At 43.3% G+C, this 13,232-nt stretch overlaps 1 protein-coding gene across 2 annotated transcripts in view; it reads left to right on the top strand.

Annotated features, from left to right (window-relative positions):
* The window catches only part of ARMC9 (armadillo repeat containing 9), a 181,877-nt gene that overhangs the window by 69,923 nt on the left and 98,722 nt on the right, over positions 1–13,232 (top strand). For both annotated transcript variants that reach the window (XM_055573725.1, XM_055573724.1), the window contains exon 17: positions 2,988–3,062. In XM_055573725.1, coding sequence (XP_055429700.1) covers positions 2,988–3,062 — 75 coding nt within the window. The remainder of the gene's footprint in view (positions 1–2,987; positions 3,063–13,232) is intronic.

The raw sequence follows: 13,232 nt of genomic DNA on the forward strand, positions 1-13,232 counted from the left end.
CAAGCCCTTTTTAAATGGAACAGAGGTCTGGATGAGCTAACACACAGTGCAGTTCTTCTCTCACCTGTTTGCTACAAATGCCTTTGCAGAAACCATGGCATCGCTTTGCACCTGAAGCCTAATCTCCGCAGAGCTCTGCCCTCCTTAGCTTGGGCACAGGGCTGTCTCCGCAGGGGCACCGGGTCCCACTGGGTCAGAGAGAAGCCCTCGGTCTCCCCACATCTGTTCCCATTTCAGACAGCTCCCATCCTGGCCACTCCTTTCACATCTCATGTTCCCCCAGCACCCCCGCAGCTGAATGACCTGGACTGCTTTAGCGAGTGGAGGCTTATTCATTTTTACAGTGCCTGAAAGTGAAAATCGCTCAGTCGTGTTAGACTCTTTGCGACCCCATAGACTATGCAGTCCACGAAATTCTCAAGGCCAGAATACTGGAGTAGGTAACCTTTCCCTTCTCCAGGGGATCTTCCCAATCCAGAAATTGAACCCAGGTCTCCTGCATTGCAGGTGGATTCTTTACCAGCTGAGCCATAGGGAAGCCCAAGAATACTAGAGTGAGTAGCCTTTCCCTTCTCCAGCAGATCTTCCTGACCCAAGAATTAAACCAGGGTCTCCTGCATTGCAGGCGGATTCTTTAACAACTGAGCTATTAGGAAAACCCTTACAGCACCTGCCATGCCTTTATATTTTAAAATCAGTGAGCTCTTAGCTACTTCTAGACCAGAGTGAACTCTCTGTTCCATTTTATTCAACTCAGACAGTTGAAGCCAGTGGGAATTATATCCTGTCACCTAACAGAAAAGTTTGGTTCCAAGTGTCAGAACCGTGTCAGCTCTGAAAACTGAATAGACCAAAGGAGTCAGGTCTTGTCATTAACTCTTGCCAAAGCATCTGCTTTGAAAATGAGCAGGAAAATCCATATATATATATATATAGTTGTTATTCAGTTGCTCAGTCATGTCCAACTCTTTGTGACCTGCAAGCCAGGCTTCCCTGTCCTTCACCATTTCCCAGAGTTTACTCAAACTCGTATCCATTGAGTCAGTGATGCTATCCAACAATCTCATCCTCTGTTGTCCCCTTCTCCTCCTGCCTTCAGTCTTTCCCAGTATTAGGGTCTTTTCCAATGAGTCAGCTCTTTGCCTCAAGTGGCCAAAATACTGGCATTCAGCTTCAGCATCAGTCCTTCCAATGAATATTCAGGGTTAATAATAATAATAATAATAATATATATATAATATATTGGAGCCTAGAAATGTATTTCCTACATAAAATTCTCACGCACGTGTCCTTATGAGATAGTCATGGTCTTGAAAAACAAAATCAAGAAGCCATAAAGAAAAAAATACCCATAGTTGAATATATGAACTTCAATCATATAATCATATGGAAAGAGATTTGCATCACATATGACAAAAGTTTTATATCCTTTATATGTAAAGAGCTCCTATACATTGATAAGTAAGAGTCAAACAGAGAAAAATAGGAAAAAAAGATAAAGTATGTAAAAGGACAGCTTACAGAATAGTAAATCTTGATGATTTACTATAAACATGAAAAGATGTTCAGTTTCTGCTAGTCATCAGGGAAATGAAAATAAAGATAACTATACAATGCCCTCTCTTACCTGTTATATTAGCACGAATGAAAAGTGATAATAAATCCAGTGCTAGAAAAGGGTGGTGGGAAATGAGTCCTCCCCCCTACCCATGGTATGGAGAGAGCAGAGCATACAGTCAACTCCAAAGGGAGGGCTCATTTATCAAATCCTGTCTGGCTTAATGGTGGGGTTACCTGTGTGATTAAGACATGGGTCCTATCCTTGAAGAGCTCATAGGGGAGACATAAATATAAATCTTAAAATACACTGAGTCCAGCACAGAAGTGGAGGGATGTACAGGAAGGAGGGCAGAGTACTCTGTCTGGGCGCTCAGGAAAGGGTTCCTCTGAGATATGTGTGAACTGAGTTTTAAAGGATGAGCCATAACTTTCCAGAGAGACATATGTGGGAAGAGCATCCCCAGCAAGGTGAGCTGTTAGGACCAGCCCAGGGCATGTCCCAGGTGCTGTGTGTATCAAGGAGTCTCTTAAGTAGTGTGGAACCTGTGCAGTGTGCATTTCAAGTGGCAGGAAGGGAGAAGCCAAGGAAGACTACAGAGGCCAAACCTTGAAGGGCCCTGTGTTCTCTAATCAGGAGTTAGAACTTCCCAGGGCATTCCTAGGGGCCTTCCCCAGTGCCTCAGCAGTAAAGAATCTGCCTCAACGCAGGAGATGCGGGTCATTCCCTGGGTCGGGAAGATCCCCTGGAGGAGGGCATGGCAGCCCACTCCAGTATCCTCGCCTGGAGAATCCCATGGACAGAGGAGCCTGGTGGGCTTACAATCCATGGGGTTGCAAAGAGTCGGACACGACTTGAAGCAACTGAGCACGCACGCAGGGAGTTTCTATGGAAGGTTTCTGAGGTTGGAAGAGGGATTAATACAGTCCAAGTTGTAGACTCTCAGCAATGATATGATGGTTGGATAAAAGGGTGAATGTAAAGGCGGAGAGATCCTTTTGGAGATTCGATGTAGCCCAGGTCATGGACAAGGACATCTGAACAAGGACTGTGGCAGCGCATGTTTACAGGAAGGGTTCCCATCAAAGATGACTTGGAGACTCAGTATTGGAGAGGAAGACGAGAGGAATCAAGGATGCCTCCAGGGGTTCTAGCCTGAGTGGTCAGGAAGACATCAATTAAACAGTGAAATGCAGCGGGGAGTAAGCTGTGGGAGGGAATGGTGCATGCTCTGCTTTGAACTCTCAGTTGTAACCTTTGCCCTGCGACATGCGAGCGGAGATGTCTGTCATTTGGAGCTCAAGGGGCTGTGCAGATGGCAGTGGTCACCCTCCTTAGCAGCCAGGCTGCTCTCCAGGGTGGTGTGTGATAGTTGAATTGTATGGTGTTTGAGAACTCGCACATGACTGTTTGTTTTCTCCCCTTAAAGATACAGCCATATGTGAACGGAGCTCTGTACAGCATCCTTTCCATCCCATCCATTCGCGAGGAAGCTAGAGCAATGGTAAGAAAATGTGCTCGTGGGGTCAGTCACCATCCGTCAGTGCCACGTTCAGAGGCTGTTAGCACAAGGGCTTCCCAGTTGGGCCCCAGGGAGGGCTTCGAAGGGTTTCTAAACTCCCTGGAATTGTATCCCAAACACATATTTGCCATTCTCTGGGGACAGAATTCATGGTTTTTATCAGATTCTCAAGGGATCTCGGCTGACAGAGTTAAGAACTACAGCATCAGAAGTTCCTTTGTTGTTGTTCAGTTGCTAAGCCATGTCTGACTCTTTATGACCCCATGGACTGCAGCATGCCAGACTTCCCTGTCCTCCACTATCTCCCAGAGTTTGCTCAAGTTCACGTCCATTGGGTTGGTAATGCTGTCTAACCCACCTTATCTTCTGCTGCTCTCATCTCCTTTTGCTTTCAATCTTTCCTGGCATCAAGGTCTTTTCCAGTGAGTCGGCTCTTTACATCAGGTGGCCAGAGTATTGATGCTTCAGCTTTGCCATCAGTCCCTCCAATGCATATTCAGGGTTGAAGTTCCCAGCAGATTTATTTTTTGGAAAGTTGTAGACCTTTTTAAAAATTTTAGTGACATTTTAATTGGGGGCTTTGGGAATGCTTATGGATTTCATAGCAGGAGAAGCTTAGCAAGAAAATGATGAAATTGGACAAATCATCGCTCAGATTCATGTCTAGGCCTCCTAGAGGAATTGTGGCAGTGAGACCCGGGGCAATCAACACACTCCTTGTAATCCTCAGGCATCTGGTAGCAACCAAGTGGTACAGAGGCGCTGATGAAGATGATCCAACTAGCTGGTTGGAAAAGAGTGAATTGAATATTTAATGTGTTTACATTAGTGCTTGCATTGGAGGCATAAAACAAACCTCAGGTGATTAGCATCTTCTTTCGTGATGACAGATGTTTCTAGATCTAATCAAAACCACTGGAGTTTTGTCCTTTTTCCTTACAACGCGTGAAACCAGGTTAATTGTGTGTGTGTTAAATGCCTAGGATGAAGGGGTTAAATATGTTTCCACTGTCAGAACACAGGCTAAATTCAGTTTGAGATCAATGAAGCATGCTCTTCCACTTGGCTTTGCTTACTTAGAAGAATTGCTAAATATAATGGGTCAGCTACAATTACATCAGCAATTATGCCAGAAACAAAAACTTACTTAAGGTTTATTCTGTGTGGTCACAGTAAACAATGAAACTGAATTACCTACTGCTTTTAAAGAAAAAAAATTTTTTTGCTTTCTCAATACAGACCAAGGGAAAAATAAACTTTTATTAAATTCTGCATTATGGTCATTCAGGTGAAAGAGAGAGCTTGTCAGCCAAGACAGAGAACAAGGAAGAAAGCACGTAGGTTGAAGAAAAGGAAAGAATGGAGGTGACATGGAATCTGAAAGCACAAAGGCCAGACATCCAGGGCCCAGGGGTTGAGAAAGCATGGGGGTGGTGGAGAAAGGGGACCAAGTGGGGCAAAGAGACTCACTCTTGTGGGACACAGAGGGGCAGCCCTTGGAGATCATCCAGGCCAGAGAGAAAAGAGGTGGAGAAGGGACAGCCTCAGAGCCCTATATCCAGGGAGGGCAGTAGCCAGAGGTGTCACAACCTGTCATTGGAGCCCCAGGAGGAGAGGCGAGAGGTAATGAGGAGAAAAAGGGCTGAACAGACAATGATGAAAAAGCATAACCATAGTAATACGGTATCTGGGAATGGGAAACCCCCAAATGTTTGGAAATTAAACAGCACAATTGTATTCGTTTTCTATTGCTTCGTAAAAAACTATCCCAAAGTTTAACGTCTTTTGAAAAATTAACGCCTCACAGTTTCTAGAGGACAGAAGTTGCGGAGCACATTAGCTGCGTGGTGCTGGCCAAGAGTCTGTCCTTCGATTCAGCTGAGGGCAGAGGATCCACTTCTAAGCCCGTTGTCACATTGGCTATTGTCCGGGGACCTCGTTCCCCAGCCAGTGGCCTCTCCACAGGGCTTGTCTCTACATGGCAGCTGGCTTACCCACTGAGGGATCCTAGAGAGACAGAAAGTGAGCCAGACAGCAGCCACAGTCTCCTTGGGATGTGTGGAGAGAGTAGCATGGAGACATCCACACTACCAGGTGTGAAATAGACGCCCAGGGGAATTTGCCATGTGACTCTGGGAACTCACACCGGGGTTCTATAACAACCCAGAGAAGTGGGATGGGAGGGAGGTGGGAGGGAGGGGACACAGCTATACCTATAGCTGATTCGTGTTGATGTTTGGCAGAAACCAACACAATACTGTGGAGCAACTATCCTTCAATTAAAAATAAATAAATTTAATTATACGTATATAAAGAAGTGGTTACATTGACCTGTTGCCCTAATGGTCCAGGAGCAAGAGACAAGAATGAAGATAGAACACGAAATCTGGTGCAGTGAGTCAGGGGCCCTGCAGCCTCTATTGGACTGAGGTGCAGAGTCCACTCTGAGTCCAGCTTTTGTTCCTAATTGCAAACTTTCTTTGATCTTATCTTTGTCAAGACACTATACTGACATAGTCTAGATCTCCTTGTTTTTACCCCTGGATGTTCCTTTCTGGGCTAGTCTCGGGAACAATCAGCAAGTGTTTAGGCAGCGTTCAGGCCTGACTCCAAGCCAGTGTTCCAAGGTCCATGCTCTCATGATCCTAGCCATACTCCCTTCTGGGTCTGGCCTTGGAGTTTGTAACAAGGCAACTATTTTAAGAAAAACATGAACAATAATCATTAACTGATAATCCCTCAGTTTCTTAGTATATGCTGTTTTCCCAGATTCTGTTTCTGTGGAATTTCTCAAAGCTGTGAAAGTACATTGTTAGGAATTCCCACTACAGCTCCCCCTTCTTGTTTTTGTAGGAGTAGATACGTCAACCGAGCAACTTCTTTCTTCCTCAGTTCTCAGATGGTTTCTCTCGTGCATCTGAGGACTAGACACAAGACAGTCAAAAATAGACATCCTGATATGGTACCAAGCAATCCTCCTCCTAAAGTTTTAATCCACATCATAGGATTACGTTTATGTAAGCTTTCCTCAATTTCTTCAAATAAATCAGTTTCTGGGAGTAGTTGTAAGTGAGCATCCTGTATTTTAGAAATAGTAGCCTGTAATTGGGAAATATCCAAGGATAGATTATCACAAACGTGTCCTCTCAAATGTTTAGATAATTGATCCCAAGTATATGCACTTGGATGCTACTTATGAGGTGTGACACAAAATGAAGAGAGATTCCAATAACACTTCAGATGAATTTGTAATTTGAAACTTGGTACTTCATCCCCTCGTAGGAGAACTGCATTTCCTAAATGAATCAGTCATTCATTAATGTCTTGGTCTGGGTGGGCTTGGCTTCTCCAGGCAGAGCTTGCACTTTGGTGCCGTGCTGTACCGGCGTAGCTGTTTGTGTAGTTTGATGCATTGCCACCCTGGCTACTACCTCGGTGGTGGCTATAACAGTAATTCCCATAATAGCTGCTACAAGTAGTCCAATAAACCTTTTGGAACATTGTAGTACTTTCTTTATAACCTTTAAAAGAGCATGTGTTTCAGGGGAGCCTTCCCAGGGTCCGGTTTGATTTACTGGAAGCCATATTCCCAATCTCCTTCTTAGTATAACAAATGAGTGATGAGAATTATAAAGAATTTAAGCAGGTATATCATTTGCAATCCTGGCAAGAAAGTGCTTATACACTTTCATTGATAGAAATTGTTCCTTTCGAGAACACATAAGGATCTCTCACACAAGCATGAATATAGAATGTCCAGTTTGTACTGGTGTTAAATGTCAATGAATAATTAGTTTTATTGGAATAATGTCCATCCCAAATTTGGAATTTTTCAAGACCTAAAGCCAGTTCCCAACTCCCTTCTTGCCCTCTTCCTTGATCTAATTGTGGGAAGGGGAGTGACATGCCAATACCATGTCATATAGTTGGATGATCTAAATGAGTGGTAACATTGGTATGGTTAAAGACTTTATGCACCTGCCAATGCAGCTTTTTGTGAGGATTGCAGGACTGATTTTGATGAGAGCAATTAGAGACTGCATACCCTGTAGGGGACCAGTCCCATACAATTCCGTAGGAACCATTAATCAAAATTACTCCCTCAGCCCCGCGGCAGTTATCCCACTGAGTACAACCTTGTTTTTCAGTCCACAGCTCACAATGCTCGCCTAAAGGTCTGTCCGATTTGGTGTCATTATTGGGTTCTGAGTTGTCATAAGCAAAACTCAGACCAGAGAGAAGATGTAGCTGAACCTTAGGATAGTTATGATTTAAAGAATTAGTGGACAGCCGGGCTTGCATAGATAATTTAAGACATCCTGTAGCCAGTCCTATACAAATTGGCCTGGATTCATACCCATAAGTAACATTGAAGGGAGTCCTTTTTTCTTGTTTAAAAAGAGGAGGGCATGTACCTTCAGGTCCTGGTATTCAGAAAGAATTATTAACATAAACGGAGATCATAGAATCCCCCCAAACAATGGGTTTTAGTAGTGGGAGGCTAGGTATGTATGCCCAATAAGTATAATTTTTAGATTCAGCTGTTGCTAGGGGGTATACTCACTGTGGTGGTGATATGAGCAAACATGGAAACAGCCAGATTGTTAGGAGTGACAGCTTTCCCTTCATTTTCTAAGATCTCCTCTGATTTCTGTGTTAACCTTTTAATTTGTCCCCAAGTGGGGATCTTGTTCCAATGCGTCAACGAGAGGGAAATCGTTGTCTTTGTCTGTCTCAGACTGAAGCCTTCGAAACTCATTACTGGGGCCTCTACATCTCATGCGAAGTGTCTCTCCCGTGGGATATGATATGGTTTCAGATGACACGAGGGAATCCAAACGGGTGTTTCTGAATCACCTGGCGAAACTCCCAAGGCTTCTGTTGGAGATGTGGCATGTACGTCTGGCATGTACGACAAGTCTGCACAATCTGTTTTGGTTGAGACCAAGTGATATGAGACTTGGTTTTTAAACATTTTGAATTACAGTGTGTCAGATCATGAAAGGCTGATGCCTCTGTAAAGGCTGGAAATAAAATGGCATCAGCTTGAGCATTTCCTTCTGTTAAGGGCCCTGGTAAAGTAATATGAGCCCGAATATGAGTAATGTAGAATGGAAATTGTCGGTGTCTTATCACCCGTTGTAAATTTGTGAAAAGCGTGTATAATGTGGATGAGATAGTATCCGTAATAGTTGCTGTTTCTATATGTTTAGTGACATGTGCAGAATATTGAGAATCAGATAAGATATTAATTGCTTGGGGATTACTTTGTAATGCACGTGTAATAGCCAGAATTTCTGCTTGTTGTGTGGAATATCCAGGTGTTTCAATAACTAGCATAAATGCTCCTGTATATCCTGCTTTTCCTCGGGTAGTGCCATCTGTAAAAATGAAAAGAGCAGTGAAAATGGGGTTGACACGAGTAATTTTAGGCAAAATCCATCTTGTTTGTTTTAAAAACTGCCAGATAGGTAAGTCAGGATAGTGGTTGTTGATTTGTCCAATATAGTCAGCTAAAGCTAGTTGCCAAGATAGTGGATTTTGAAGAGAATGTTTAATTCTTTGGAGGTTAGTGTAGTGCAAATAAGGCAGGGATCGTGTCCAGTAAGTTGCTGAACACGTTCTCTTCCTTTTAGAATTACAGTGGCTATATGTGTAAATAAGGGGTAATAGATTTTCTTTGTGAATTAGCTAAGAATATCCCTTCAGTTTGCATAATCAACCCAGTAGGGGAATGAGGGGTAGGGAAGACAAACAACTGGAGAGGCTCTAAAGGGTCTATTCTGTCTCTTTGGTGGTTTTGTACTGCTTGTTCTATAATTGCTAGTTCTTTCTCAGCCTCAGGAGTTAGCTGTCAGGAGCTATTAAGCTCTGGATTTCCTCTTAACAGAGAGAATACATGGGATAAAGGATACATTGGAATCCCTAACTTAGGTTTAATCCAGTTAATATCTCCTAGTAATTTTTGTAAGTCATTTAGAGTTTTAATTGAGTCTCTGCGTATTTGCACCTTTTGTGGTTTGATTGTAGTACAGGTAACTGTATTTCCTAAGCACTGAGAAGGTTCAGTGTATTCTAGTTTATCAAGAGCCAAATACAAGCCAGCACATTCTGAGCATTCCTTTTAGCTTTAAAAACAATTCCTATAGGCTATCAATATTAGGTAAGGCACATAATATATCATCCATATAATGAATAATACATGCATGAGGGAATCATTGCTGTGCTAGATGCAAAATTTTGACAAATACTGGGACTGTTAAGCATACCTTGAGGTAATACAGTCCATTGAAATCTTTTATGTGGCTCCTTTAAATTAATGGAAGGAACTGAAAAGGCGAATCCAGGTTGATCATCAGGGTGTAAAGGAATAGTGAAAAAACAATCTTTAAGGTCAATAACAAACAAATGCCAATTTCTTGGAATCATATTAGGATTAGGTAGGCCAGGCTGTGAAGCACCCATTGGAACAATAATAGCATTAACAGCTCTCAGATCCGTAAGTCTTCTCCATTTGCCAGATTTCTTTTGTATAATGAACATCGGAGAAGTCCAAGTGCTAAAGGACTCAATAATATGTCCCTTGCTCAGTTGCTCATTAACTAATTCATGTAAAGCCTCCGATTTTTCTTGTTTTAGAGGCCACGGCTCTATCCACACAGGTCAATCAGTTTTCCAATTAAGGTATGGGTGTGGGTGGGGGAAGATTAATACGAGCAGTGGCCACTAATGAAAAGGGGGTGGTTCGAAATCTTGAGTAGTCAAAGGATAAAGTCTTCCTTGTTGATTTTTGCCCAGTCTCAATCCTTGTATATAACCTTGATTGAACACAATTTGGCAGCTGGCCTTGATCTATTGATTTGGAGGAATATGTATCTCAGCATGCCATTGTTCCAAGAGATCACGACCCCATAGGTTGACAGGTATAGCAGCCATATAAGGTTGGATGGTAGCTGGTTGTTTATCAGGCCCTGAACAAGACAGCACCATAGCACGTTGTTTTAATCCTGTGCCTGTCCTAGACCTGCAATAGATATTGGAGCAGGCCTAGTTGGCCATGCTTTAGGCCAGAGTTTAGAGCTGATGATAGAAACCTTGGCTCCAGCATCTATTGAACCTTGAATGTTTTTGCCACTTATATTGACTTGACAAGTGGGTCTGGATTCCAAAATCTTTTCAGTGAGAAAAATACCAGCCTTGGCTGTGCTTCCAAATGCCCTAGAGCCTTCCTTTTTGTCTGACTGTCCTATGCCCACATAGTGAAGTGAAAGTCACTCAGTCATGTCTGACTCTTTGCGACCCCATGGACTATTCAGTTCATGGAATTCTCCAGGCCAGAAAACTGGAGTGGGTAGCCTTTCCCTTCTCCAGGGGATCTTCCCAACCCAGGGATGGAACCCAGGTCTCCCACATTGCAGGCAGATTCTTTACCAGCTGATCCACAAGGGAAGCCCAGGAATACTGGAGTGGGTAGCCTATCCCTTCTCCAGCGGATATTCCTGACCCTGGAATCGAACTGGGGTCTTCTGCATTGCAGGCAGATTCTTTACCAACTGAGCAATGAGGGAGACTGAGCAATCCTATACCCTTTAGAAACCTTCCAGGGAAGAGTGGTAGACGCCATTACCTTCAATTCTCTTTCATAATCATTGTCTGTAACTTGGTGTATGAATTTGAACTCCCTGGGAAGTCAGCCCCGATCTTCCTCACAATAATCCAACTGTCCCCTGTGGAAGTGGAGGATGGCGGGGAGGAGCCGGAGGAAAAAAATCCCTCATCATTTTCTTCGGAAGCCAAGGAAACAGGTTTCGAAGATGGCTTGCCCATTTCCCCAGTATTTACATATTCTGGTTTTTAAGAGTCATCATCACTTTCATCAAAAGAATCAGAAGTCTGCAAAGGTTCCAATACTGACTTAACTAATGCCCACGTACTCCAAATGGAAACAGGGAGCAGAGTTCCTTTTGCATGTTCTTTTTTTTTAACTCAGCTCCAACCTTTTCCCAGACTTTCAAATCTAAGGTCCCTCTTGACAGGAGCCAGCAGCAATATTTATCCACTGCTTGCAACAATTCTAATAATCGCCCTTCACTAATAGAAGCTCCTCCCACTTTTGAGAGCTGTCTTAGTAAACAAATATACAGGCAATGGTGTTCTGCACTCTAAACATTTCCCATTTTAACCCTAATTAAATGCCAGAAGGACTTACCAGTGGGAATTTTCAGAGGCCTCTTCACTGTCCCAAGTTCTGCATCGCTGTAGTTTTACTTTAGCTTGTAGTGGTCTTCGGCTCCGGCCCCACGTTGGGCGCCAGTTGTTGCCCTAATGGTCCTGGGAGCGAGCAACAAGAATGAAGACAGAACACAAAATCTGGTACAGTGGGTCAAGGGACCTGCAGCCTCTATTGGACTGAGGTGCAGAGTCCACTCTGGGTCCAGCTTTTGTTCCTAATTGCAGACTTTCTTTGATCTTATCTTTCTCAAGACACTACACTAACATAGTCTAGATCTCCTTGTTTTTACCCCAGGCCATTCCCTTCTGGGCTAGTCCCAGAAACAATCAGCAAGTGCTTAAGCAGTGTTCATGCCTGACGCCTTGGTGTTCCAAGGTTCATGCACTCATGATCCCAGCCATACTCCCTTCTGGGTCTGGCCTTGGAGTTTGTAACAAGGCGATTATTCTAAGAAAAACATGAAATATAATCATTACCATAGTTTCTTAATATATGCTGTTTTTCCAGATTCTATTTCTGTGGAATTTCTCAAGGCTGTGAAAGAACATTATTAGGAATTCCCACTACATTGACCAGCCCAGGAACAGTGTGGGGGGACACTCAGGAGTACGGATTCCAGGAGGTGGGGTCGTGTTGGAGCCTGTCTGCCACTCGCTTCTAAGTCATCTCTGGATCAGAGAAGTCACAGTGAAATTAGGGCTATTAATCTTTTGACATCATCATAGTGAAGTCGCTCAGTCCTGTCGACTCTTTGCAACCCTGTGGACTGTAGCCTACCAAGCTCCTCCATACATGGGATTTTCCAGGCAAGAGTTCTGGAGTAGGGTGCCATTTCCTTCTCCAGGGGATCTTCTTGACCCAGGGATCGAACCTAGGTCTCCCACATTGCAGACAAGGTGCATTACCATCTGAGCCAGCAGGGAAGCATCTTTTGACATATATTACAAATATTTCCCCAACTTTTCATTTGTCTTTTAGTTATGGGACTTTGGTCATATGGCAGTTAACTCTGTAGTTAAATCTATTAATATTGTCCTTTATAGTTTCTGACATAAGTTTCTATACACCCTGTGAATTATTAACTTTAAAAAGAAAATGTGGGGAACTTCCCTGGTGGTCCAGTGGCTAAGACTCCACGCTCCCAGTGCAGGGGTCCGAGGTTCAATCCCTGAACAGGGAACTGAATCCGACCTGTTAATAGATCCTGCATACCTTATTACAGACCCAGCACGGCCAAATAAATGAAAGACAGAAAGCATAGACTGATTAGGTGAAGGTGTAAGTAGCATAAGCTTCCCTCTGGCATTTTAACTGGGATCCAAGCCTAAGCAAACGGAGAACTCTTTTGGACACATCATCTAAGCAGTTGCCCATTTATTTAGAAGAGAGGCCTCTAAGGGAGGTTATAGTTTCAACAGGGTTTTTCTAAAACCCCAAGGTCTCCCCTCATTTCACTCTTATCCTTGAGTTTTTAGGTTGAAAAAGAGTATTACATCCTTTTTGCGTGTAACAGTAATAAAGGAAACCAGACAGTGAGGAGAACGTCGTCCGTCATCTCCCCACCTTAGCATCTGCTCACACACACAGCCGAGATGAGGCAGGGCTGATGTTCACATCAGGCCAGTGTTTGCAATGCGTGTCAGCACAGTCGTTCCAGAAGGAAGCTTGGCAGTATATGTGAAAAATTATGAAAACCTCCATGCTTTGGATTCATTCATTTTCCTCTACCAGTGCAGAGAAGAGTTCTGCACATGAAGTTGCTCATTCCAGGATTTTTGTAGTAGTGAAAAAACAGAATGTAAATGTCTGGTAATGCCTGCTCATGAAATTACAGTTCTTTTGCTCACAGTATTAGTAGCTACTGAAGATGATAATTAGAAAAAGCAGTATGAGACAGTATGGAAACTTTTTATTGTGTA

This window comes from Bubalus kerabau, chromosome 3 (genome assembly GCF_029407905.1).
Source record: "Bubalus kerabau isolate K-KA32 ecotype Philippines breed swamp buffalo chromosome 3, PCC_UOA_SB_1v2, whole genome shotgun sequence".
NCBI classification, from domain to species: Eukaryota; Metazoa; Chordata; class Mammalia; order Artiodactyla; family Bovidae; genus Bubalus; species Bubalus kerabau.